The 25,964-nt window shown below is 44.5% G+C and overlaps 2 protein-coding genes across 2 annotated transcripts; one reads left to right on the top strand and one right to left on the bottom strand.

The window, feature by feature from the left end:
- Positions 1 to 1,036: 1,036 nt before the first annotated feature.
- Positions 1,037 to 11,394, bottom strand: mios (missing oocyte, meiosis regulator, homolog (Drosophila)). The gene is made up of 12 exons (XM_062398558.1): positions 11,302 to 11,394; positions 9,464 to 10,331; positions 8,854 to 9,343; positions 8,331 to 8,429; positions 7,990 to 8,244; positions 6,381 to 6,550; positions 5,830 to 5,895; positions 5,514 to 5,672; positions 4,224 to 4,376; positions 3,249 to 3,453; positions 2,873 to 3,002; positions 1,037 to 1,792 (listed from the first exon to the last, which is right to left on the bottom strand). Exons 2-12 carry the CDS (start codon positions 10,280 to 10,282, stop codon positions 1,702 to 1,704), a joined length of 2,637 nt encoding a protein of 878 aa, XP_062254542.1. The 5' UTR covers positions 10,283 to 10,331; positions 11,302 to 11,394; the 3' UTR covers positions 1,037 to 1,701.
- Positions 11,395 to 12,392: 998 nt separating this feature from the next.
- col28a1b (collagen, type XXVIII, alpha 1b) lies at positions 12,393 to 25,873 on the top strand. Its single transcript, XM_062399687.1, has 35 exons — positions 12,393 to 12,558; positions 13,019 to 13,165; positions 13,962 to 14,524; positions 15,658 to 15,678; positions 15,770 to 15,829; positions 15,978 to 16,031; positions 16,124 to 16,168; positions 16,257 to 16,283; positions 16,366 to 16,410; positions 16,493 to 16,537; positions 17,455 to 17,508; positions 18,729 to 18,797; positions 19,072 to 19,140; positions 19,213 to 19,281; positions 19,386 to 19,454; positions 19,851 to 19,919; positions 20,036 to 20,104; positions 20,356 to 20,424; positions 20,692 to 20,763; positions 20,876 to 20,944; positions 21,059 to 21,130; positions 21,386 to 21,454; positions 21,539 to 21,607; positions 21,691 to 21,759; positions 21,838 to 21,906; positions 22,005 to 22,073; positions 22,185 to 22,253; positions 22,360 to 22,428; positions 22,586 to 22,666; positions 22,848 to 22,883; positions 23,153 to 23,189; positions 23,305 to 23,859; positions 24,073 to 24,257; positions 24,715 to 24,988; positions 25,073 to 25,873. The coding sequence occupies exons 2-35, from the start codon at positions 13,027 to 13,029 to the stop codon at positions 25,243 to 25,245; spliced, it is 3,573 nt and encodes a 1,190-aa protein (XP_062255671.1). The 5' UTR covers positions 12,393 to 12,558; positions 13,019 to 13,026; the 3' UTR covers positions 25,246 to 25,873.
- Positions 25,874 to 25,964: the final 91 nt, after the last annotated feature.

Genomic DNA, 25,964 nt, shown 5'->3' with positions numbered 1-25,964 from the left:
ATGGAGATCTGAAACCAAAGTGTTGCTGTTCTTGTCAGTGTCATCTTCCAGCCTCCGTCGATGGTCCGTGATGATGTGGGATTTCCCATGGGAGAGCAATGTGTGACTCAATGCGTTTATGAGAAGATCCGAGTACGCACATGGTAGAGAAACCCAGCGCCATCTGTGTCTGTGAAACATGATAATGTAAAAATAAACCATGCAAACGTATGGAAAACACCCCATTCAGCAGCGCTCCAATTAGTCAGTCGGAATTTATTTAAAAGGCAAACACAAGAAAACACTGAAAAGGATGAAATTCCAGCCACTCTGTTTTTTGGGACGCTACACGGCTCGCCAATTTGTCAGCTCCACTCCAAAACAGTTCACAAAAGGGCAGGCAGGCCTACAAAACCTCCCACACCGGGAAGAGATCTTGGTGAAAGCAGCATACAGTAGCTCTTGTGCGCCCCCCCGTCCTGCGCCCTCCTCCCTACTCCATGACTAAGTGATTTAGCCAGCTCTGGTGCAGGCCGCCTCTCACTTACAATGCCTCCCTGGGTTAGTGACAGAGCGGGGAGGGTGGCGGAGAAAGAGAGAAAACCCATTTACAATGCGGCTTACACACGGCGGTCCCCCCACAGACGGCGCCCATCCTTGGATTGATGTGTGGTATGCATAGCTTTTGGGTGCAATTTGGGCACCAGAGAGATGGAGAAAGAAAGAGAGGGCAAGTCTGTGTATGTCACAGGGTGTAAGAGGCGGGGGGGGCTCAGGCTGTCTGTTCTCTCGCCCTCGCTTTGAGTCAATAGTGTTCCGGCAGCTGAGGTTCTTTATGAGGGGAACAATCTGGAGGGTCTTGTCAGAGTGCCGAGCAGCTGCTGTTTTCTGGGGAGCTTCTTTCATGAGCCACAGGCCTGGAGTGGGCTGCTGAATACAGAAGCACCCTCCCGCCCCCTCCTCCTTCTCCTCCTCCCTCAGCGCCTCCTCCTCCTAACCCGCCACCCCGACCTTCTCATATTCTGCATCCTATCCCCCCTTCCTTCGAAACCCCCCTCCCTCGCACTGGAAGCCCTCCCGCACAATGCCAGATGAACAGTGGCACAGAGGAACATGAAGAGAGCAAGAGAGTTTTGTTATTGTGCGCTGCCCGCTGCCCCGTCACCCGGGGTACCATCCCTCACCCCGAACAATGCTTTCATGAGGTATGTGAAGATCCTTTCATAAGACACAACGCAGACGTTAAATAGCGCATTAAAACACAAGCAAACAAAATATAGCTCAAAACATATTGGCACCTGTGTTCACATCTTTACAACCTGATGCGTGAGTGGACTTTTCATAATATTTTTTCCCCCGATGGATCATAATAAAAATCAACAAGCCTGATTCAGGTTAAAGTGTATTTCTCCTGAGTGGGACTTTGATTAGCAAAGCAGTGAGTTTTCATTTGCTCCCTTTGTGTGATTTTGTCAGTTAGTCAGATCAGTAACACACACGCTGCCTCCCTTCTTCACGTGCAGGCCTATGTTACCACGTTACATTCACTAGACTATACGTAACAGTATTTTATTCTATAGCAGCAGCCGCGTGTCGCAGAGGGAGGCTGCCCGTCACCCTTTGTCCCTCGCCCAGTTGTCGGTGCGGCGGGTGCAGCAGTGAACCCGAGCTGGTCGGCCTTGGGCTGGTGTTTGGCTTCAGAGTCCGACAGGCTCCTCCTGTTTAGCTGCAGTCTGAAGGCACCAGGTTCCCCGTGGTGTCCAGCTGCATGCATTTACATGTACAGCCCGACACCGGGCACTCTGTGTGGTCCCTGTTGAAAGACACACTGGGGTCAGCTCAGAGAGAAGCCACGTGTAGACAACAAGCACATGGAAGCTGCAGATATCACAGGAGGTCATTCAGGTTTATTATTTAGGAGCCTGTTTTTAAAAGGTTGGTTTGTAGGAATATGGCTCAAATGTCTGTATTTATATTTAATAAGCCCACAAAGTTAAACAAACCACAAAATAGAACTAAGGATATTCCTTCCACCTGACACTGCCTCTGTCTGTATAAAGAAAAATACAAGTTGACTAACTTTACTCTCACAGGTGATGCAACAATCGCCTCCAAGCAAACCAGTTTACACCAGTAAATCATACTTTTCCAGCATTATATTCACTTTAACGTTTAAACTCCAGGGATCTCTGATTTCAAAACAATCTCAAGAGATGGATCATGAGTTTGGTTCTTCACCGCCATTCCAGAGGAAAATCTATCGGACGTGACTCAAGCGCAAATCATGTTCTTGGATGAAGTTGTTTTATTCACGTTACGCAGCTATGAGTCATGATCAGTTATGAGTGACCAATACGAGCAATAAAAGGGAAACCAGCCGACTGGGTGACTGTGTGCTTTTCATCCGTCATCAGGTTGTTTGAGATGAGCAAAACCTTGGCTGAAGCAGATATGATGCAATTTAATGGCGAACGTGAATAAAATGGGGGATTTCTCTGGGTTTACACATTGTTGGACTCATAGTCAACAAATATAGAACATGGGTTTAAACATTTTAGTGAAGAGTTTTAAAGTATTATATATAAGAGCCGTAGACAGAATCACTTCACAATTATATCAGAGAGAAATGCTTTGAGATCAGCCTGTGTTCACGGATCTGTAATAAATACAGGAATAACTGTTGACGATAATAGTCAAATGTTAAAATGCTACTGAGGGGGAGAATACATTTATCTCATATGAAGTGAGAACATATACAAAATTCTACTTGTAGTTTCTACAGGCTTCATTTTAGGGGCGGGGGCGGTTTTGGTTTCAGGATCAGAACGCAGACCACAGCAGTTAACCACGTCCACATTCGTCTCAAAGTGATGCACACGTGTGAGAGTCGCACCTGAACCAGCTGAGCATGTGGCCCGCGTGGCCGCCGTGGCGACAGTTGTGACACCAGGTGAACCAGTTGTTGAACTGGGCCAGTTTGTTCTCCCTCGTCAGGTCCACCTTCTCGTCCGACTTCCCTGTTCCTGAGCAAACAGAATAGATATTCATCCATGAGTCAATATTCACAATCAATAAAAATCTGGCAGGTATCAGTGACATCAGAGCGATGAGACAGCTGGATTGGCTGCTGCACTGACACTCTCAGGTGAATGTGGATCAAGGTCCAGACATCCTCCCCTGCATGTGTGTAGTTAGGTGTTATGGCCCCTCAAGCTGCTCAGAGAGGTTTCCTGTCAGCTGAGCATCTGTTGACACGCTGGGCTCTTTACCTGGACAATTGGACACAGGCGTCCCCATGTTCATGAGGCAGAGGGCACAGCGTGGCAGCGGCTTCCTGCAGCCGGGGCAACTCGTCACTTTGGATTTGGTGGGCGAGCCGCTGACGCCGTATTGGCTGAAGCCGCGGCCCTGGTGAGGCATCGCCGAGCAGCTGTAGGAGATGGACTTCCCGCAGAAGTTGCAGCTCACAAACACCTGCCGCGCGAGAACAAACACAAAGGTCGGTTGATAGGAGCCGGCGGATATGAAGGTAGAACCAACAAGCACATGCTCGCCAGCTGTCAGGATTTCATTTTTTTTTTAAGGGGAAGAAGAGAGATAAGTATTAGATAAGAAAGCAATAATCCCAGCGCGCTTAACGGTGGTTATTGGAATGACAGGCAGTGCCAGGTTGTGTTGCAGTGCCAGGGTTCTCAGTATCACCTGTTTGTAATATTCGGCTTTATAATAAAAGTATATTGAAGATAAGTTTGTGTGTCTGAAGCAGTAAAGAAGAGAACTAAGTGCAAGCTTTCACTGATAAGAATTAAAAACCAGGGCTTATACGTGCTACGTGTTTGGCTGGTTGCTGGCTCTTCTGATTGGTCGATATAAACGTCAGCTACAATAAACAGCACAAATTCCCTCTACTTTGCCATAAGGGCATTGATATCATACATGAGACATCAGAGCCTGGAATGGAAAACTATTTCATCAACTTAAATTATATTTACTGAGTTTATCAAAGACAAGTATTTTATGGCTGCAACTTGTTTTCATTAATAATTGTTTACTCTTGTTGTGAAATGGCACATTCCTCCGCCCAGGCCCAACAGTCTCCTTATGAAGCCACATTTAAATCTGCAAGATTATTTTGCCATCAAGATCCATGATTTATTACCTGGGAAACTTTGGTTCATCAAAAAAAAAAAAGAATTGTTTTAAAACTATAGACATTAAAAAACTCTTCCCCTGACTTTCTGTACCTGGGCTAACGGTTTGGAGCTGGGGTCCAGTTTCCCTCTGTGGATGTCGAACTCCGCCCGTTTGTGCCAGAACCTCCAGGCATCCAGGAGGTTGCGGTAGTTTTCTATCCAGCATTGGACTCGAGGGTCCTTCAACACTTCCCCCGTGGAACCCTGTCAGAGGGAGAGAGAGGTTTTCTTTATGCTCAGGACGATTAAACGTATACTTACACAAAATCAATGTCTACAGCTGTAAGGAAGCTGAATTTGAAGTTTCAGGACCTTTTGTACCTGAATACAACTTGAAATTAAGACCAAACTTTCTAGGGAGATAGTGATCAAAAGTTAAAATATTCTTGTTCCACTGCCTTGAGACCCTTGGTCCAAAGTTTGCTTTACAGGAACTTCCAGGCACCAGCTTAAATATTCATCATTTCCACAAACTTTATCCTTAAACTCAAACTTCCAAATGTTCGCAATCTAGCAAGCAGGATGTTTAGAAAACCAGAAACAGACCAATGATGCAGCACATACCAGAACTAATAATAAATCTGGTCTGGCAGAGCTTTGGTGGTGACGTGCCTAAAAAACAACTTTTATTTATATGAATTGGTAAAACTGAGTTGAAGATAGTTGAAGACATGTTTAAGGATCTGTGGATACCACAGTGAAAACAGTGAAGTGGAGCCTGCTTCCATGAAGCTCATCCTTCCTGCACCCATCCCTCTGGTGGAATGTGTCCATGTACGTGTATATGAATGTAAATTATATGCTTTTGCTACATAGCTGGTGGCTGCCTTGTGTACAGCATCACTACGTTCAGGAGCAGGTTAGAGAAGGACAGAAAACAAAGCGTTTCAAAAGCATGTTGAAAACTTACAGACGTGTTCCACAGCTTTAAATTCTTTATTTCTTTGAGGTTTGCTTTGTATTGTGAACGGAGAATGGGCAGTTGAGAAATGAAGACGCATGTTTTAGTGTGAGCAGTGGTTCCTCACGAGGGCGAACCGAGAGCGTTTCGAGTAATTTCCTTTAAGTTACTCAATCAACCTTCGTGTTTTGAGTCACTTCCTGCAGCTCAGTGGGGCGGGGGACTGTGCAAGTGAATTGTAAGTTCTCACTCTGCACTGCTCTCATGGGGCAGCTGGTTTCTGGTATCGTCAGTAGAGTGGTGACGGGAATGGTTTTAAATATCTCAGGATAAAAATATATAACTAGTAAACAGACTTGAATTGAAACACTCTTCTTGTTGTTTGTGACTTAAATATAAGTAATATTCATTTCCTTTTGGTGCTTATGAGTGTTTTGTACCTTCAACATGCAGAAGCTGGCGGTCTGCACATCTCCCGTGTGGTCCACGTAGCTCTCCATGAGATCCACGCCATCTTTACTCAGCCCCGTCAGCAGGATGCCCTCCAGGTTCCCTGCTTCCCTCATCTCATTGGTTAGTTTGTCGATGTATCGCGGCAGCTGCAACCACATTCCCCCAGAGAGACTCAGATCATCAAACACGTCAGAGGCTTCTAAGAACATTCAGTGTCAGGAAATGGCGCGACAGGGTGTGGCTCACGTAGAATTTAAACATTACATTAGAAGTTTGAATGGAGTTAGAAGTGGAGTTTGTCACCTGTGTGTCGCTGAGGAACATGCAGGCGAAGGCGACTCGGTCCCGGACAGCGACACTGCTCTCGTGCTGAAACACAGAATTCATTATTTCAGTTTCGGATTAAAGTTGAATTAAAAACGTTTAAATTTACAATGCACTTATGATATTCAGTACATAGAACGTGAAGCTTGTAATTTAGGGTTTCTCTGCACTGTGACCCACTTCAGCAGGAAACCAATCAGCTTCTAGGGTCTATAAACGCAAAGTGTTTCAATGTTCTCATTGTGGAAACACACGCTCTGGGCAGCGGTTCATGCTCAGTGAAGTGTTTAATGACTTTCGGTGCCGATGGCGGAAAACGTAAAACACATCTGTTCCTGTGCACCTGAGGATTTGAAAGAACCAGAGCATCACCTGCCTGTTCATCACTGTGTTGACAACATGTTGTATGAAGGAAAACCAAAAGGGCCACAGTTAAGTGAGAGAAGAGTTTTACTGAAAGTGTCAGATATCGTTTATTCCGATTCACTAACTGGGTTTTAAACAGTTGGTGATATTTGGAGTTGCAGTACCAGCACGCCGTCGTAGGCTCCGGGCTCGCTGGTGAGGAAGGCAAACATGACGCAGAGGTAGGGGTTCTTCAGCTGCAGCCTCAGAGAGCTGCACATCTCCCTCCACAGGGAAGACTTCTCGTCGGTGTAGCCCGACAGAGCCATGGCTACCACGTTCAGGTTCAGGTCACCTGTGAAGAAGAAGAAGAAGAAGAAGAAGACGGGTTTATCTACTATCTGCTGGGACTTCAACGTAAGTACCGATAAGACATCAGACGATAAAACATCAGCCAATATATCAGTATCATAATTTTCTTTTCTCCCTAATATTGGTATCAGCATCTGTCCCCAATAAGTCCATATCTGTCAGAGTCTAGTTTCTATAACAGTGATATTAAGCTTCTCATCTAATTCAAACAGACAGAGAACAGGTGAAACACCCACAAGACATATGAAATGAAATTGAACCTGTATTTCAAACTCCTCAGTTCATGAACTCAGAGCTGCTGTTTAACACAGAACCCCCCCCCCCCCCCCCGCCCCACTGAAACTGCTGAGACAGTTTTGCTGACACACCTCATCTAATGAGTCAGCCCATCACTCAAGCTCAGGAAACCCTCATTAGAACACACAGCTGAAAAATGTTTGACCCACATTGGTGGAATTCTTCTGGGTCACGACGTGTGTAAACAGGAGGCTTCACTCGTCGCTGCGTTAACGCTCAGTGTGAAAAACAAGCTGCTCCTGCTGCTGGCACATTTTTTAAATTCCCCCAAAATCTTTAATGTATTTGATTTTGTTTGTAATAAACTTGACTTTCGCCGACTAATCTTGTTACAGACAAAATTCCTCTACAAAAGTTTTTGTTCACGGCAACAAATGTTAAAATATTAGAAAGTGATCAAGGAATTAAAATCACTTCATGTTGCAGACGAACATATTTCTGAGCAGTTCATGATCTGAATGACCTAAAATGATGAGACTGGTTTTCATACGTTTCTACAGACGTCTGCAGGAACCATGAATTGACACGAGCTATAAATAATTCTTATTTAACTTCCTCTTGAAGCAGCACGACATTATGAACCAGAACAACATGGGAAGCAGATCACTGTGGAGTGTGGAACAATGGGCGAGTCGGTCACAGAGAAAATAGACCATTTCAAAGTTTGTGATTATTTAATCGGTTTGAATCTTTCCTGCTTCATTTTAAAAAGGAATTTATTAAAGGAAATAAAACAAAGCATGTGAGACGAAGCACTAGTGCAAAGAAAGGTTAATAAATCTGCTCAAGTTTTGATAATTTATACTTGGACATTTTTTGTGTCAAAGTGGGTCAAACGTTTGCTGGTTCTATGTCGTCAAATATGATAATTTATTGATAATCTTGGACTTGCGTCTTAGTAAATTGCATATTTTGAGGTTTTTGACAGTTAGATTCATGCTATTTCAGTTATAGTTCTTTGGCTCTCTAATATTGTGATGTTTTCCTGACCTAGAAATGATTAATCTAGGAAAAGATCACTAGTCACAGTCCTTATTAGGTTACAATAAACCCTAATGAGTTAAATCCTCTTTCCTGTCAGCACTTCAAACACACACCTGCTTCCTGTCCTCTCTGCTCACTCACCCTTCTCAGCGGTGGCGCCCTTGTTGAGGATCTGGATCGCTCTCCGGATGTCCAGGTTGAACAGAGCGACGGCGGCCGCCCGCTCCCACTCGCGCTCCAGCTCCAGCGTGCGCAGGAAGGTCTCCACGTCGATGTCGGGGCCGCGGCTGATCCAGCCGCAGAGCCGCAGGGCGAGGGAGCGCTCCTCGCTGTGGTAGCGCGGCACGTCCGTCTGGCGGTCCGAGCCGCTCCAGCACTTGCGGCTCTCCGTTGTGCCTAGAAAGACACACGGCACATCATATATTGCCTTGTACATTCATGTAGGACAACATATCAAGTTTTCAAATGTGTCACTTTCTTACCTGAGCTGCTCTTGACGATGTTCTTGATACCAGAGTAAACAAGCGTCTGTTTGTTCCCCTGCAGCTTCAGCTCCGGGTCCTCTGCACACTGCTTCATATGTGATTCTTACAAATTAAGGAACAATGATGACGGCGGGTCAAGCAGCAAAGTTTTTAACTGAAGGAAGAGAAAACTGTTTCCTGAGGTGAACTTTAACAAATCAAGACATTTGTTTTTTTTGACAGTTTAACATAAAAACAATAACTGGGGCAGTTTGAAGAAGATTTCAATATTTTCTTTCTAGAATAAATGAGGATTTATGACTATGAAATATGGAAAACATATGAGCTTTTGTGTAAAACTAGATAATGTAAGTTTTTTAAGTGTATCTTTCTACAAATGCAACATCAGCAGAATAGTCCTAAAGCACATGTGAGCATAGGGCTCACTAGTGAAGCCCGGTAACCAGTATATTGTTAGTATCATTCAATGAGTTACTGCTTTACTTTGTCTTTTCCACCACTTCCTGGGCGTGAAGGATATAGGACAGGTCGAACCACAAAGACTTGAGCTGGGGGTCGCTCCCTCCGGCCAGCTGGTGATTCCTCCACACCTGCACCGTGTCGTGGCCGTACCTGGACTGAGCCCTCTGCCTCATCTTGGTGGCGATGTCTCTCTCAATCAAGCTCTCCAGTCCGTCAACGCCGTCCTCAACGCAGTCGTACAGGTGTCGGCCGCACGCCCACATGAGCGAGGTGGTGGAGCTCCACGCCAGCGAGATGCGTTCGAACACGGTGAAGTCTGTCATGACCCGGTTGGCTGCCGACACCACCACCATGCGGTTCTGGGAGGACGGGTGCCAGGCGAAGCTGCCGATCTGGCTTTCGCACGGCTGCACGCTGCGCTCGATGATGGTGGGCTCCGTCTCGTCCCCGATGGGAGTGGGAGTGTGCTGCATGTCGTAAAGACGGATGATGTTGCTGTCGCGGGTGAGCGTGGCCAGGAGGCCGGTTCGCGTTGGACACCAGGCCACCTGAAAACGGAATAATCTAATTAAAGACCAGCTTTCTGTCACAAATGTAATGTGAGCGTCAACTTCAGAATCGCACAAGAACATTACTAAATCTTCTAAAAGTGAAGAAACCTGTTTTACCTTAGAGAGCGGCTTCGGCTGCTCACTGAGCGTGAGCACGGGCTTCTCAAACTTCCTCAGATCCCAGATCGCCACCTGGCCCTCGAAGAAGGACGCCACGCGATCATGGAAGTGAGGATCCACCGTCACCCCCTGGATGGCCTTGGTGTTGACAAACGTTTTCTGGCTCGTGTTCCTCAGGTCAAATATTGCGAGGTTCCGATGCATGCCGGCCAACAGCAGCTTCGGGTCCCGGAGCAGCCAGCAGAGGGAGAGACAAGCATCGTTCTGGCCCAGCTCGTAGAGCGGCTTGGTCACGACCGAGCTCGAGTCCAAGTCCACAGACGAGAGGCGAACCTTCTCAGCTGTGACACTGGCCTCCGGGGAGAACTTACTGCTGATGTCCCAGATGAGAACAGAGAAGTCGGCTCTGTGCTTGTCCAGACCAGCCGCCAGCAGGTTGCTGTCCACGGGGTTCCAGGCTAACGTGTTACACTGGCGGGCGTGCTTGGGAACAAACTCTTTCCCCACGAGCTCCTTGCATGTGGAGTTGTGGCTCTGGCCCAAGCTGGTGAGCACCACTCGGCCGTTGGCTTGGCCGACAGCGAGTAAACACTCCGGCTCGTGTTTCGGGTACCAGGCCACGCATTTCATGTACGGGGTGTCGGAGTTGATGGCGAGTAAAGTAGCAGCGGTTTCCCCGGAGAGAGGGAGCGAGCCCACCTTGGTTTCTGCGCTGCCCACGGGTCCAATGCGGTAGAGTCCCAGCTCGGAGTCGCAGATGACATAGCGGTCAGGGTGGTGAGGAGACCACAGGATGTCGGGCTTTGAGCCGCTCATGGTTTAAGAAGCGGCTAGAAGGATCTCACAGGAATCGGCCTTCTGCAAACTGGGATTAGAGCAGATTGACACTTAACCACACAAATACTACCAGATATATCTATTTATAAACTACTGTTGTGACAGGTTTTTATCCATAAAGACTATATTAAAGTGTATAAACAACTTCTGATTTAGATTTTTGGATTCTCTTTGAACTTGTGTGCTCCTCAGTTGTTGTTGGGTTCCCATCCTGGTGTGTTCATGTGCTTTGAGGTCAGAATGTGGAAAGAATATGTGTTTAGAAAGTATTAAAAACACCTCAACACATCTTTAATGATCAGATGTGACAGGTTTTGATATAATTTAAAACATGCAGATGAACCTGTATTTGGTTAAAAGTGAGACATAAACATTTCCAAGTGACAAAAGTGGAACATTAGACATTAGAAGCTGCTATTTGGACCTGAGTGTAATTTATGTAAAATAGAAGTAATATACTCACTGTATACTCCTCGATGTCATAGTGTCCATCACACATTTAAAACAGAGTATGATATCTGTCTGTTTGATCTACCTACTTGTCAGTTTTAGATTGAGATTTAAAACCCTAATTTAAGGACACAGGCTGTAGATTAGCTCCAGCTGGACGTCATGAATATAAAACATCTGTATTAACTCTAGTAGAAGAACAGTGTTTACCTGTGTGGACACGACACAGCCTCAGAAATGATATAAACATGTTAAATGACATTTTCGCAGAAGCTTCTTAAACTGTTGACATTAATCTGGACATTTCCAGGTGAGAAAAGTTGATTAAGAAATAAATAAACAATCACGTGAATCCGGAGACGAGTCGTTTTTTACACTAATCCACAAAATCGAAGTGCAGGTGAAAGTTTGTTGACATGCTAGCTCGCCGAAGCTAATGCTAACCGTTGAAGGGCGGCACAGAATGGGAGAGTTTAGCTAACTGCGGCTAAGCTGAAAGCTGAGAGGGTGCATGGGGGTTCACGACACGGAGACGGTTTGCTACTTACACACAGACACACACAGTTTGAGAGGGAGACGAGTTTCCACCGGATTCACACATGTCCGACAACTTAGAGCCAGGTTGCTGTTGTGTGTTACACCAAAACACGTCCGGGCCGTCACAAGAGCCCGCTCCTCAAGGTTCCTCTGGCGCTTTGCAGGCAGTTTACCACCAGAGGGCGGTAGTAACCACACAGGAAAATAACACGGGGAGCAGAGATTATATTATATTATATTATATTATATTATATTATATTATATTATATTATATTATATTATATTATATTATATTGTATTGTATTATATAATATTATATTGTATTATATTATATTATATTACATTATATAAAATGTTAGTATATTAGTAAAATAGAATAACACAAATAGAATAGAATAGAATATGTGTGTAGGTATTTATTGTTACATGTTACATGTTCAAAACAGGATCAAAACATTTCGAGACTCATGCAAATAAGACCAATAAAAAGTTAAAACATATGTGCAACGATAATAAAAATGGTGAACCGGGATAATTAGGAGGATTTTAAAAAAGCACATGTTTTAGAAGACGTCACTGAATCTGTAAATCTGATCCTCTATTCATAACTCACTCTACTGTTACTACAAATTGAAATAAGGTCAGTGTGCGCGTGCATTACGTGTGTGTGCAGTACGTGTGTGTGTGTGTGTGTGTGTGTGTGTACTGTACGTGGGAATCCCACTACAGCTCATCTGGTTTTCACATTAGTGGGCGAGAGTGGAACAGTAAAATATTCTCATTCGGGACTTTCTTTAACGTTCAGGATCCAAAACTGTTTCCATGAGCAGTAGCAGAACAAAACAGGGAGGTGGAATGAAAACTGTGTTAACCCCTTACAACAGGTAATCTGCTCAGGAGACAATGATGCTTCCTTTCATAGTCCTCAATCCATGAGCTTTATGATTATGATTTCTTTTTAACATTTCAGCTCCTAACTGCTGTAATTTATTGACACCAGTCCAATAATCTCCCCTCCGGGTCTGTGCACTGTCTGTGAACAGGAGAGAGACAATAAAATCCTTTCGGCCATTCATCAAGCTGAGCTGGAGCAGCGCAGAAATGTTGGAGCGGCCCCAGAGCCTCCGGCTGCACACACACAGCACATCAGCTCGTCCGAGGGTCCTCACTTCGTCTGAGTCCGGTGTGAAGGGGCCTGGTTCTGGGTCAAATGTCTCCAGAAGAGCCGCAGCTGAACGGACCACAGACACTGACTGCAGCTAAATGAGGTATGAGATTTATGTTTGCATTCTCTGCACGGTGGGAACTCTTTATTTTCTTCTTCTGTGCTGCTTGAGTAACATCTGTAATATAACTTGTCAAATAACAGCTTAGACAAGTCATTATGTCTATTTTAATGTTCTTTACATCCACAGATGCTTGTACATAAACTCAATTTCTTTACATAACAGGATATTTAAAGTTTTTTTTAAACTTGCTCATTTGTATTTCCAAATGTTAATCTGGCTTTATTTTATTCTACCAGCCTAATATTACAGTTTTTCCTATCAAATCCATTATATCTTATTACCATTACCTTTATTTGAGTAAATGAAATGCTTTCATTGTGAAAGTGCAGTCTGGGTGTGGTTAATAGGAAGTGTAACAGCAGCACATAGAGTAAAACAGTTAAATCTAATGATACTGACAGATTGTTTTGCTTATACATAACTATTATGTTTCTGTTAGAACTGGAAATGTTGCTGAGGGGAAACCTGAGGAGCGGAGCGGGGCTTTGCCTCCTGCTGCTGACGCTCGCACACGAGGCCACGAGCCAGAGACACAAGTCAGGACGCAGGAGCAACTACAAGCTGCACAATGACGAGGGAGGACATGGTGATTCTCTATTTATGTGCTGGTGGGAAGGTGGTGTGTGTGTGTGGGGGGGGGGGCGGTAGTCATTGGATCCTGTGGGTGTAACAGACTCCAGGTCAGAGGATCAGACGTTCTACAAACAACCAGAAGTTGTACAAGTGGACTCGCTTGTGTTTCTTATTTCTTCTCAGAACTTTAGAAGGAGTCAGAACAGTTGGGAAGTAGCATTGAACTTCATAGTGAAAAGCTCAGGTATAGATCTGTAGTGTTCTGATGATGTTATGGTTTAGATAGTTCAGTCAAATTACAGCTCTCTTATTTTCTGGAATAATGAAAGTTGTAGTTTTGTGGACATCAGATTGAAGAGAAGGAGTTCAATGAAGTCTTGTTGGCCCCAGTGGTAATATCAAATATGAAATTATGATTATTCACATTGTCCATTGGTCAAATGGTTATTAATCAGTTAACGAACATAAGTAAAAACTGTCCATCGCTCTATCTAGAGTTCGAAGAAACAACAAAACTTAAGTCGAATATATTCAATTTGATAAATCGTGGTTCTCGACTTTCTGTAAATCAGAAAATCAATTAATTGTTTCAATGCTGCAGCATGTTGCTAGAAAAAAGTTGAAATATTGAATATCGACAAGAAATATTAGATGTATATCAAACCAACATGGTAGCAGCACTGGTCTGTAAGGACTAACTGGTAGAAACCCAGTAGAAGACATAGGTCATAGCCTTTCTTCAGATACTTGTGTCTTTGTGGAGACTACTGAGACTCTGAGACTCTGACTGAAGTGTCCTCGTCCCTCAGGTCCCTGCTCCCTGGAGGTGGTCTTCATCGTGGACAGCTCTGAGAGTGCAAAGGGCTTCCTGTTCCAGAAGCAGAAGAACTTCGTGCTGAGCTCCAGCACGCGGCTCTCCACGCTGCAGGCGGCCGGCTGGACGCTGCAGGTGCGACTGGCCGCGCTCCAGTACAGCAGCTCCGTGTCCGTGGAGCAGCGCTTCTCCACCTGGACAGACCTGGACTCGTTCCACGGCCGGGTCAGCAACATGAGCTACATCGGCCACGGCACCTACACCACGTACGCCATCACCAACGCCTCGCAGCTGCTGGTGCAGGAGACGCCGGCGGACAGCGTCCGGGTGGCGGTGCTGATGACGGACGGGGTCGACCATCCCCGCAGCCCTGACGTGATCGCAGCTGCGGCCGAGGCCAAAGGTCACGGCATCAGGTTCTTCGCGGTGGGCTTGTCGGACATCGCCCAGCAGGGTCCGAACAGCGCCAAGCTCCGGGCCGTGGCCAGCGCCCCGGCTCAGAGGTTCCTCCAGAGCCTCCTGGATCCTCAGCTGGAGGAGACGCTGCTCAGGGAGATGGTGAGTGGAGGGACAGGGTGTGTTTCTCCATATTATTATAATTCGTATTTATTCATGATCATCCTCCAAAGGAAAAGATAATAATCCTTATGTCTGAGCCTTTGTCTATAAATCTGTGATAAACTTGGATAGTTTCTTTCTTGGCCCACGTCCCATCTTTCCTCCAAGTTTAATGGAAATCTTTACAAAATTTTTTGCATAAACCTGCTGACAATCAAACCAACTAGAATATCATACCAGTGTGCAGGCCCCTATGAAACCACATTAACTGCACTAGATCCAGTTTTTTATTTGCAATAAATTACATAATTATTGTAGATGTAGATAATAGATAATAGAAAGAAGAATAAAACAAATCTGTCTCCAGATCTGGTTCTTCCCTGATCAATAACACATCCTCACACCAAGTTTCATGGAAATCTATCCTTTAGTTCTGTCGTAGTCCTGCTGATTAATAGACAGACAAACAAATGCAGAAGAAAACATCCTTGGCCGAGGTTATCAAATCTGAAAAATTCAAATATCTTGGTGATTGCTTGTTATTCATTTTAAGCAGACGCTGAGTAGCACAGACAGATGAAGCCTCAAAAAGGTTGATGATAGATCATCATCTAGAAACTGCTTCATTGATTCTGAACCACGTGTCCAAGATGCTCAAGAGTCTTAAGCCTTGAATCATAATAATATTTCACAATCGGACAAATCCCTGACGACAGCAGCTGTTGTTTGCTTGGATTTAAAAACCATGTTCACTTCTCCTCGTCCCCTCACATAGTCTCCTTCAGGGTCTCAGCTCTCTGTCCTCACACTGGGGTCAATCCCCCTTTCACAGAGTCAGGTCTGCTTTCGGGGGGGCTTTTCGGGGGGGGGCTTTCCTGCCTCCTTTGCATTTTCCACAATCACCGAAATGTCAAATGTCTGCAGAGGGTCAGTGCGACTGGAATTCCTTTCCAGAATCCTGCTTTCCAGAAATGTGTGACGCTGCACACTCACTCACAGACTGGATGTGTCAAAAGACAACATCAACAACACAAAAAACTATATTTTAAAAACAGTACATGTATTTTTCTGTCTCTTGATGACTTTTATTGAATCTTTCGTTAATCTGAGAATGTGTGATTTTGTTTTTCCAGGCTACAGTCGCATCAGAAGGAGTAAGTCAGTCTAATACATTTAACATTTACTTGAACTCTAATGAATGAGTGTGAATTGTTGTTGTGCTGACTTTGTGTTTCTCTGCGTCAGTGTCCACAAACCCAGGTGTGTTTGTGTGAGAGAGGAGAGACAGGCCCGGCTGGAAGTCCGGTGAGTTATTCAGAAATCATTTCCCAGATTAGAAGATTCTGATTCCATCTGGGTTGTTGTGGTTTTATTCATAACAAACACACACATAACCATCTCGTGTCACAGCTTCCAACCGAGACACAACCTGAACTTGTCTTTGTAATTCCAGGGCAGAAAAGGAGACCCCGGCTCCAAGGGGCCGTCCGGCATCAAAGGAGCGAGGGTGAGTCGACACGCAAACTAACACAAAGAGACAAAATGCTTTCGTGTTGGATTCTGTTCGCAGCTTTTTGTAAACCGGTCTCTCTTCATCAGGGGGAGCCTGGACTGAGCGGTCGACCAGGAAGTGACGGACCAGAGGTGAAACTCTCTTTCTTCTCTTTCGCTCAGATACGATGATGTAGCCTCACGTTGCCCCAGATTTTTAAAACTGTTTTCTCCTCCTCAGGGTCGTTCAGGGTTCAAAGGCAATAAGGTGAGAATCGCCTCCAACGACGCGTTTCAATAAAGTGATAAAAGCATAGAAGATGTGTTTATGATCACGTTTTGTGTTACAGGGCGAGAGAGGAGACTGCGGCACTCCAGGGATAAAGGGTGACGCTGTATGATCGTTAGTAACTAAGATATGAATTAATAAATATCACAGACTTTTAACCTCGTAATAAAATAAGCTTAATCTTGCAGGGACCCGAGGGACTTCCAGGCCCACGAGGCTCACATGGAGAACAGGTAGAGTGGCTTTGTGTAATATTTCTATATATTGAACAGTAACAATTAAGATTATGATCGTCTGCTATAATAATTGTATGGGTTAACTGCTAAATAGAGTATTGTTTCAATTAGTGGAGACGCATGTACGAAATTTAAGGAGCAAAAACATAGAAAATCTACATCTCTCACATGTAACAAGACACAATGTTTCAGAACTTCCTCTAAATATCTCATAATCAGCTTGATTATTATTAGTAATTCAAACTGTGGTTCAGGCAGAGATATGGTTAATAACCATTGGCAGGATTGGTGTTAAAATTGTACATGTTCATGGTACCAGAGGATGAATCTTAACAACTTTCACATTTGTGATTTTGAGTGATATTAGAAGTTTTAAATTCCAGATATTTGATTCCTAGTAACTTCCAGCCGTCATCCCTCACAGACATGAGCGTGTAGCTTCTATACGACACATGTCGAGATCACAGAGTCCGTTCACGGGCCAATATGAAAAATGGAAGTGGAATTTGTCTCTTATTCAGCTGTGCACTAATGGAATGTGAATATTGGATTATGGGTAATCCTGATACTCATGTGGCTATTGGAGGCAGTGAATCCAGGCTTGCAGGATATTATTCTTTTGCAGGAGCAGACTTTGTGTGGTGGGATTAGCGCAGCGACCTGGACCGCCCAACTCTTCCTCCTCTGTGTCACTGGCTCAGTGTCAGAATGCAGCCTGAGAATCAAAGAACATGAAAGACGTGAATGTTCCTGTTAATCCTGTTGTAGTTTTCACTCAGTTGTGGTGCGCTGCTTTGGACAAAAGTTGTACAGCTTCATTTTTTTCATACCTGTTGATTTTTATAATACATGTTGGTCCTGGATATCCAACAGATAGAGAAATGTTATGATTGAGTTTATATTTTGTTTTGCAGGGTTCACTGGGACCAGCAGGAGACTCAGGTCCTGAGGGACCAGCGGGTCCTAAAGTAAGTTTCCCCAAAAGATTTAAACATTTAAATAAGGCTGGACATGTTGGTCCCTTATTTTTCAGGTTTTCAGGTCTGTTTTATATCAAATGGTATTAAATTATAAACTGCACAGAACCTCATTACACTGAGATAAAGTCAATAAACATTAGTTATTGTGATAATCACAGTATCTTAGCATGAAGACTGAAAGCAGGGGGAGGTTTTCTTAAATTGAAATGTTCTACAGTTTACGGAGCATTCAGAAAAAGCATATTATTATGAATTACTTGGGGGTTATTGAGTTTTTGTCTCCATGAATTCTTCATTTTTCTTCATTCGCATGCAGCTCTTCTCAAACCCGTTCCCACACAACATCTGTGAATTTAATCCAAACATAAAAACGACCTTTAAAATGTGCCCAAGGTCAATAAGATGCTGAATTGTCTCCGTCTCCACAGAGCGGCTCCGCTGCTTCTTAACAAAGACGCCTTTATACAGAGGAAATGAAATGTGATTTATATCACTGTCAGGAAAAAGATCGCACATTAATCAAGGAACAAAGCTACAATCTTTGTTTCTTAAAGGCTTAAAAGGTTGATTCAAGGCTAAACTGCCATTTAGACAAAGTTTTTTATCAGCCGTCACTAAAAGACTGAAAAGGCTAAAAAATCATTTCATGAAGTTTGAGTTTTTCACATTTATTTTGTCGGCATTTTCAAATGTTTGGTTTGACTGAGGGTTATTTAACCAGTGGAGAAATGTGGATGTTGCATGAGGAACATTTGTGAATAGATGTCAACCTATACTGCTGTTACTTTATGATGTGGATGAATGGGACTCGGGTGGTGGCTGTAAATCTCTGTTTATTATAAATCATGTAAAATAACTAGTGTGGCCCAAATATCCCAAAACAAATGTTTGGTCTTTTCTTTGACAAACATGCGGTTCTCTAGGTGTAAACTGGATAACAACCTGAATTTTCCCGTGTGGTAAATGGTGACTATGGTTCAAATAACACAAAACAAACTCAGGGCCACCTTTGATTGACATGTGCTATTGCTATGATTTTCTTGTGGCCCAGATCTGGCAGGAGCATGTGGGCCAAAATAATTTACCGCTGTTATGTCAACTAGTTGCTGATGACTCTGCTCTTATCTCTTATGAGGAATAAATATGACTCTGACATATGATCTTATTTCCCTGTTTTATGAGAACCTAAACTTGTGTATTTGTCTCAGGGAGACAGAGGATTCATGGGAGTTCCTGGAGCACCGGGGGAAAGAGGGATCGGATTCCCTGGATCCAAGGTAACGCTTTTATTTTACTGGTAGTAGTATTTTAGCTTTTTACTGTAAATAAAAAAAACTATAGTCAAATAATTTGTCCGCTTTCTAATATTTTCAATCCAAATGACCCATAAACATTTTCTCATTGGATCATTTGAAAATTACAGAATTTCATTTTGACATATTTGACAATTTCTCTTACAGCAAGATAATAAAAAATACCAACAAGTGGCAGATGTTAAATTGTTAAACTGTCAAGTGTTTATAGTGGATAAAGGATATGTGATGCTTACAGGGTGAAAAGGGAAACGATGGAAGGCCAGGTCCTACAGGTCGTGTCGGGATCGGAGAACCAGGACTACCAGTGAGTGTGACTGGTGTGTTTGAAATAAAACCCAGTAGATACAGATATAAAACATCTGTCTGTTTGTCCCAGGGTCCTCAAGGACCATCTGGAGCACAAGGAAACCCTGGACCACCTGGAGAAGGGTTCACAGGCCCAAAGGTGAGTCGGGTCTTAGATAAACATTTATGTGACACAGGATATGATTTAAAATGAGACGACACAACAAACTTTAACACCTGTATCCTAATTGTCATCTCTAAAAGGGGGATCGAGGACATCAGGGTCCCAGAGGCAACCGTGGGCTTCCTGGAGCTGGGGTCAAAGGTGACATGGTAAATATACTCATCCAGTATTGTTCACCTGCTCATTCATGTAATCATCCAGTGAGCCAATCAGGTGGCAGCATTGTGACCCATAGCATCCTGCAGATACAGGTTAGGAGCTTCAGTTAATCTTAAAATATCCAGATGAGAAAACAATGTGATCCTGAGAGGAACCAGAGGTTGGTCAATGTCCGATCCACTAACATGGAGGGGGCGTGGTTTATGACCTGTTCTGCAGCCCGCCACTAGGAGGCAATAGAGATGATTTGGTTTCACCTTTATTAGCCGTCATATGGTCCATCTTTATTTACAGTCGATGGTTTTATTCCCTGCTTCGGATGCCGCAACATTTTCGAATTTATCTTCTAGTTGTATTATTTAAAACGTTTATGAATCTGTTCTCAGGGCGGCCGCGGACCTCCTGGGATTCCGGGTCCACTCGGGCTTTCTGGTTCAGGACCTCAAGGAGAAAAGGTAAAACCTGAATGAACCTCATCATACTGCTCAGTGTGTAACGAACTGAACTGTTCTATTGGGTTCGAAAAAGAAAACGAAATGATCCAACTTCACCTTCATCTTCCTTCTCTCAGGGGGATCAAGGCCCAGTTGGACCCACAGGACCCAGAGGAGCTCCAGGTATCGGAATAACAGGACCTAAGGTAACGCACGAGGAGGGTGGTGTCTAATAACTGGAGCTTTTATCGTCTGAGAGCAGATTCTGTGTTTGACGTTCAGCTGATTCTCTGTCTGATTGCCTCCAAATTGCTCTGAATATTTTATTGCATAAATACGAGGGTGAAACTCGGCTGATCTGTCAATCAAACGCCAGCGAGTTTGAATCAGAGTCTCAGTCAAAGAGAATATAGAAAGGAAGAGGAGATGAATGTGTCTGTGTGAACGTTGTCTTCAGGGGACTCAGGGAGTGACGGGTGAATCTGGTCTGCCGGGCGAGAGAGGAGTGGGACAACCAGGACCGAAGGTAAGAGATCAGAGAACCACTGGTCACTAGAGGACGTCACTTTATATTAATAGTTTGGCATCATGGGAAATACACAAAACACTCAAAGTTCCCCTCAACCCTCAAAAAGTCTCAGTACGTCTTTTATTTTGTAAAATTAAAGGTAATTAATTTTGTCTCTGAAATGTTTTGGAATGAGCCTGAATCTCTAGAACATTCCACTGAGATCCTGCAGGGACCATTTGAGAAGTTTCATTCAGAGATTCATTTAATTCTTCATCATCTCAGGGCGACCCGGGGGCAGAGGGGGTGGCAGGTATACCAGGTCAACTAGGAGAGGATGGAACCCCTGGACAAAAGGTAACATCACCCTTTTAAACCAGTTTCTCTCTCTTAAATAATAAAATATATAAGTACATACAGATTTCTTACCAGTCTGCTCCTCCATTGACTTATTTTCCACTGATGGCAGGGGGACCTCGGGTTACCGGGCCTCAGGGGACCTGACGGGGCTCCGGGTAAAGGGGCTCCTGGAAACAAGGTGACAGAAAAATTTATATTCAAAGACAATTATTTTGAGTTTCCACATAATAATCATGTGAAAGTTGAACTCAATGTAGTTGCTTCAGATCTGGAGTTTGTTTTTGTTTTGCAGGGAGACCGAGGGGATCGGGGGAGCAGAGGTCCGTCAGGTGCAGTCGGGCCGGTGGGGCCAATGGGGCCAAAGGTTTGAAGCCTTTCACACAGTATCTAAGACGTGAAGTGATGCTGCTGCATCTGTGGAACTGAAGTTATGAGAAAATTAACAAATACTGTCATCTCTGATCGAAGTGATGTACTTTAGGAGGAACAGAAAACAAATTGATCATTCAGTCCAAAACTCAGAGAATGATTATCACTATCCATCAAAGAAAATGTTTAAGTTTGGGACTGAATTGTATTTTATAATTTTCCTGTCTGGTGATTTTTGATTGTTTTCCAGGGGGAACCAGGAATAATTGGGCGAGCAGGTTCAACTGGAGCTCCAGGGAGAGGGATAGCTGGAGCCAAGGTGGGTGCAGCAGAGACAACACAACTTCAACTGACAAACAGCAACAAGTTTTGGTTAATTTATCTACTTTATTTGCTCTGCCAGGGAGAACCGGGTCCACAGGGCCCAGCCGGAGGTTTGGGAGAACCAGGGATCGGTTTGACTGGACCTAAGGTGAGTGTCCAGCCTTGTTCAGGTGTGAACAGGGCCCCAGATTCCCTGACGGTGAAAAGTAAGTGTTGTGTTGTGGTCTGCAGGGTGACAGAGGAACACCAGGACCTGCTGGTTCCCCTGGATTCAACAGTGAAGGCTTCCCTGGTCCTCCAGTGAGTATCAACCCACAGCCTCCTTCATCATTTAAATCTTATCATCACAACTAAGTCATCTTTTAAACTGGGTCTCAGGGACTTCCGGGGCCTCCTGGGTTGATGGGAGAGGCCGGACAGGAGGGGGTTGGTTTACCAGGACAAAAGGTCAGAAAAACATACAGTATTTGTGTATTTTTCCGTCTGTCCAAGGTGATATTATCATTTTCGAGATATGAACAAACATGTTTTAACATTATGTCCAGGGGGACAGAGGACTGCCGGGACCCTCTGGACCTGCAGGGCTTCCAGGAATCGGTCCGATTGGTCCTAAGGTAACGTGTCCTCAAAAAACATCGACATGCATGTAACACGGTAAAAAATCATACGTGCAAATTCTGTGAAATCTTCATCTGTGTGTCTTCAGAGTTTTTTCTTTCCTGCAGGGTTCAGTCGGTCAAATGGGACAAACAGGTCCACAGGGGTTAACTGGAGAGGGCATTCAAGGACCAAAGGTACGGCTGTCCCTTCTACAAGACAGAAGAGATGACCTGTGACCTCTGTTGGTTTCATCTGGTTTTATAAGTTCTCTGTAACGTGGTCTCTGCTCGATGTTTCCAGGGGGAGCCTGGATTTCAGGGGGTCCCCGGCCCCAGAGGTCCTACTGGACTCGGTGTGCAGGGGAGCAAGGTAACAACAATATTAATAAGTGATAAATATTATTATTATTTTCAACTCGAACCAAAACTTAACTGGTTATTTGGGTTTGTGTGGATCTACAGGGATTCTGATTGGGAAGACTTTTAAAATGTTGGATGACATGATTTCTGTTCTCGTCCCTCCTCAGGGGGACCGAGGCCTCCGAGGAGAGAAGGGCAGAGGGGGAGACAGAGGGAAAGCCGGAGAACCAGGAACCATCGGACCTGTGGTACGGGATTTTGAGAAATTTCTATCATTGTTTAATATATTGTAAATGGGATGTGAAACACCAGGTATGAACAGCGCAGTCGTCTAAGCCGGCGTCTGAGAGGAAACCACTTCTTTAACACACTCGTGTTCTGAATTTCAAAGTCAATATGTCATAAATAACTGATTCTGTTACATCACAGGGCCGAGCGGGACAGAAGGGAGAAGCTGGACTTACAGTAAGTGTCAGGCATTCCTCAATAAGCTGAGAGAGTGTTGAAACAATCGATTGATGTAAAAATACTTCTTAAATATTAGAATTTACTTATTTAGACTTTTTTATATTGAATTTGGACTCAGACTTAAAATCAGATATTAATCTCTCACCTGAGTTTCCTGGATTATGGATTTATTTATCAGTTTGGAGAATATTAATAAAGTTGCAGCCTTAAAATAAAAATCTGTGATGAACCAGCTCTGAAAATATTACATTTGCTGTCTTTCACAGAGGGAAGAAGTCGTCAGAATAGTGAGATCCATCTGCAGTAAGTCATCAATCAGAAGAGGATCAATGCTGCTACTGAATTTAAATGTTTTCTCACATTTAAATCTTAAATTCTCGGTTTTAAAAAGTTATAATAAACTGCGTCTGGATCTCAGGTTGTGGAGTGACCTGCCGTCAAACCCCCCTGGAGCTGGTCTTTGTGATTGACAGCTCAGAGAGCGTCGGCCCTGACAACTTCAACGTGATTAAAGACTTCGTGAACGCTCTGATCGACCGGGCCTCGGTCAGCCGGGACACCACGCGGGTCGGCGTGGTCCTCTACAGCCACATCACCACTGTGGTGGTCGGCCTGGAGCAGGTGGCCACCCCCGACCAGGTCAAGTCCGCCGTGCGCTCTATGACCTACATGGGCGAGGGCACCTTCACCGGCAGCGCCATCCAGCAGGCCAACCAGGTGTTCAGGGGGGCGCGGGCAGGCGTGAGGAAAGTGGCCATCGTCATCACGGACGGTCAGGCCGATAAGAGGGACTCGGTCCAGCTGGAGACGGCCGTGGCCGAAGCTCAGGGGAGCAACATCGAGACGTTTGTGGTCGGGGTGGTGAACCAGAGCGACCCTCTGTACGAGGAGTTCAGGAAGGAGCTGAACCTCATGGCCTCCGACCCCGACAGCGACCACGTGTACCTGATCGAAGAATTCAAAACTCTGCCAGGTGACAACTCCAATGATTACAGCTATTTAACCATTCAAAAGAGAATCAATTTAATCATATTTATACATTGAGGCCTTGAAAACTTATTTTCTAAATCAGCTTTTAAGTTTGAGGCTTCAGGTGACACACAACCACACAGCAACTATCATATCAGCTTCAACCACCACCCACATTCTTCTGTATGTTCACCATCACGTTCTCCTGGTGCTTCAGCTCTTGAGAAGAAACTGCTGAGTCGTATCTGTGAACACGGAGAAACACGTTTGTTCAGCTCCATCCCGAGCTCCGGAAATCCCCCGGGAGTCCCTGAGACGTCCGGTAACGTCCAGGAGCCCCCGTACAGGACAGACACGGACACGCCCACCTTCACAGGAGACTCCAGGAGGGCTCAGATGGTGGTGAGGAGAAATCTTGTTTTAAAACAACTTAATATAACTTTTCATACCTTAAAGTAACACTATGTAACTTAAACTGAACAACAGCGCCCTCTACAGATACATGTGGTGATGGTGGATAACACTCATGAACGCCGGCTTCTCTGTTTTCTTCATATTTTTGAAGTTTCCTGCTGAATATTGGAGATAAACTCTGTTTTTAATAACTTTAAAAGTCTTTTTACCTGATCCACAGTTCAGCTTCACTCCTCAACTCGCTGCAGCTGATTCTGAATCTGTGATTCTCAGTCAGTTCTTCTCACAGGAGATCGAAGAGAGGGAATGAAGGAGGAAACTTTTAGCATATTCACACTCGTTCAACCATCACACTAATATTGAAGCTGCTGTTTTAGGGTAGTAAAGTGACATAGATCCCATCTCGTCTCTTCAGGAGATTAAAAGCCTCCCTTCTCTGTTCCAGCCCGGCGCTCCCGGCTCTCAGCTCGACAGAGAAGCCGTCTCTCCGCAGAGACCAAAGCCGGACGCCAGAACCCCCACAGACACCCAGAGGTTTCCCTTCTTCGACTGGGAGCCTTTCAGACCGGTGACAGATGCGAAGAAACCCTCCACCCACATGGAGACGAACGGAGCCGCCGGGCCAGCTGGTCCCACTGTGAAGGCCCCGCCCGAGGAGAAGACCCCACCGCCGTCACCACAGCCTCCCCCGCTGGTGACCTCCGACACAGGCTTACCTGGTAAATACTGACAGAGGCGTGGAGATGCTTGATTTCACTCACTCTTATTTCTAAGTTTGACATTCCATTTCCTGTCGTCTCCAGCCGAGCGATGCCTCCAGGTCCTGGACCCGGGCCCGTGTCGAGACTACGTGGTCAGGTGGTACTACGACCCCAACGGCAACTCCTGTTCCCAGTTCTGGTTCGGAGGTTGTCTGGGAAACAGGAACCAGTTTGAGAATGAGAGGAGCTGCAAAGAAGCCTGCGTGAAGGTCTAACCCGACGACGCCACACAGCCACTGACGCTCAGACGAGAATCGAACCAAGTTCCTTGCAGCTTCGGAGCCTCAGTGTCTTTTATTGCAGCTACTTTGACAAAGATAGAGATCGAACAGTTTCAGTTTTGTTCCACTAGTGTGTTGTAAAGATTTTTTTGTGTATGTAAAACATCTGTAAAGTTAAAAAGGCCCAGGTCTTAAATGTTAAAGGGACAGAAAACACAGCTCGTCAGACAGAGGCTGAAAAGAGGAGCTGCAGCAATGAGTCTGAGGAAAAATATGTTTTCTGAACATTAGAGCATTTCAACATGATCAAATGATAACACTGATGAAGATCATGAACCTAAATATGAGTTGAATATGTCTCCTTTAAACAAAATGTGCCAAAGATCACGTTTACAGTTTTAAATTGTTTTGTTTTCCTGTTGCTCAGATGGATTTTTGTATTAATAGTGTGAACAAGTTAATGTGTTGACTAGTTGTGTTAAATAAAACAAAACTCTTTTAACTACTAACATTTCTATTTGGAAGAGGAACCATTTTGTATGATTAAATTTTTTTTACCTAATGTCTTAATTTTTTTGATAAAGTGTAATGTCATTAAAGGACAAATAAATAAAGCAAATAAAGTTTTTTTTATAGTTTTGTTTAAACTTCCTGATAATTGAAGGCTTGAAAGAGGCGGAGCTCACTGCATATGAGTCACAGAAACGCCTCCT

This window comes from Platichthys flesus, chromosome 11 (genome assembly GCF_949316205.1).
Source record: "Platichthys flesus chromosome 11, fPlaFle2.1, whole genome shotgun sequence".
NCBI classification, from domain to species: Eukaryota; Metazoa; Chordata; class Actinopteri; order Pleuronectiformes; family Pleuronectidae; genus Platichthys; species Platichthys flesus.
The sequence above is the reverse complement of the archived record's forward strand: the minus strand, read 5'-3'. Positions and strand labels throughout refer to the sequence as shown.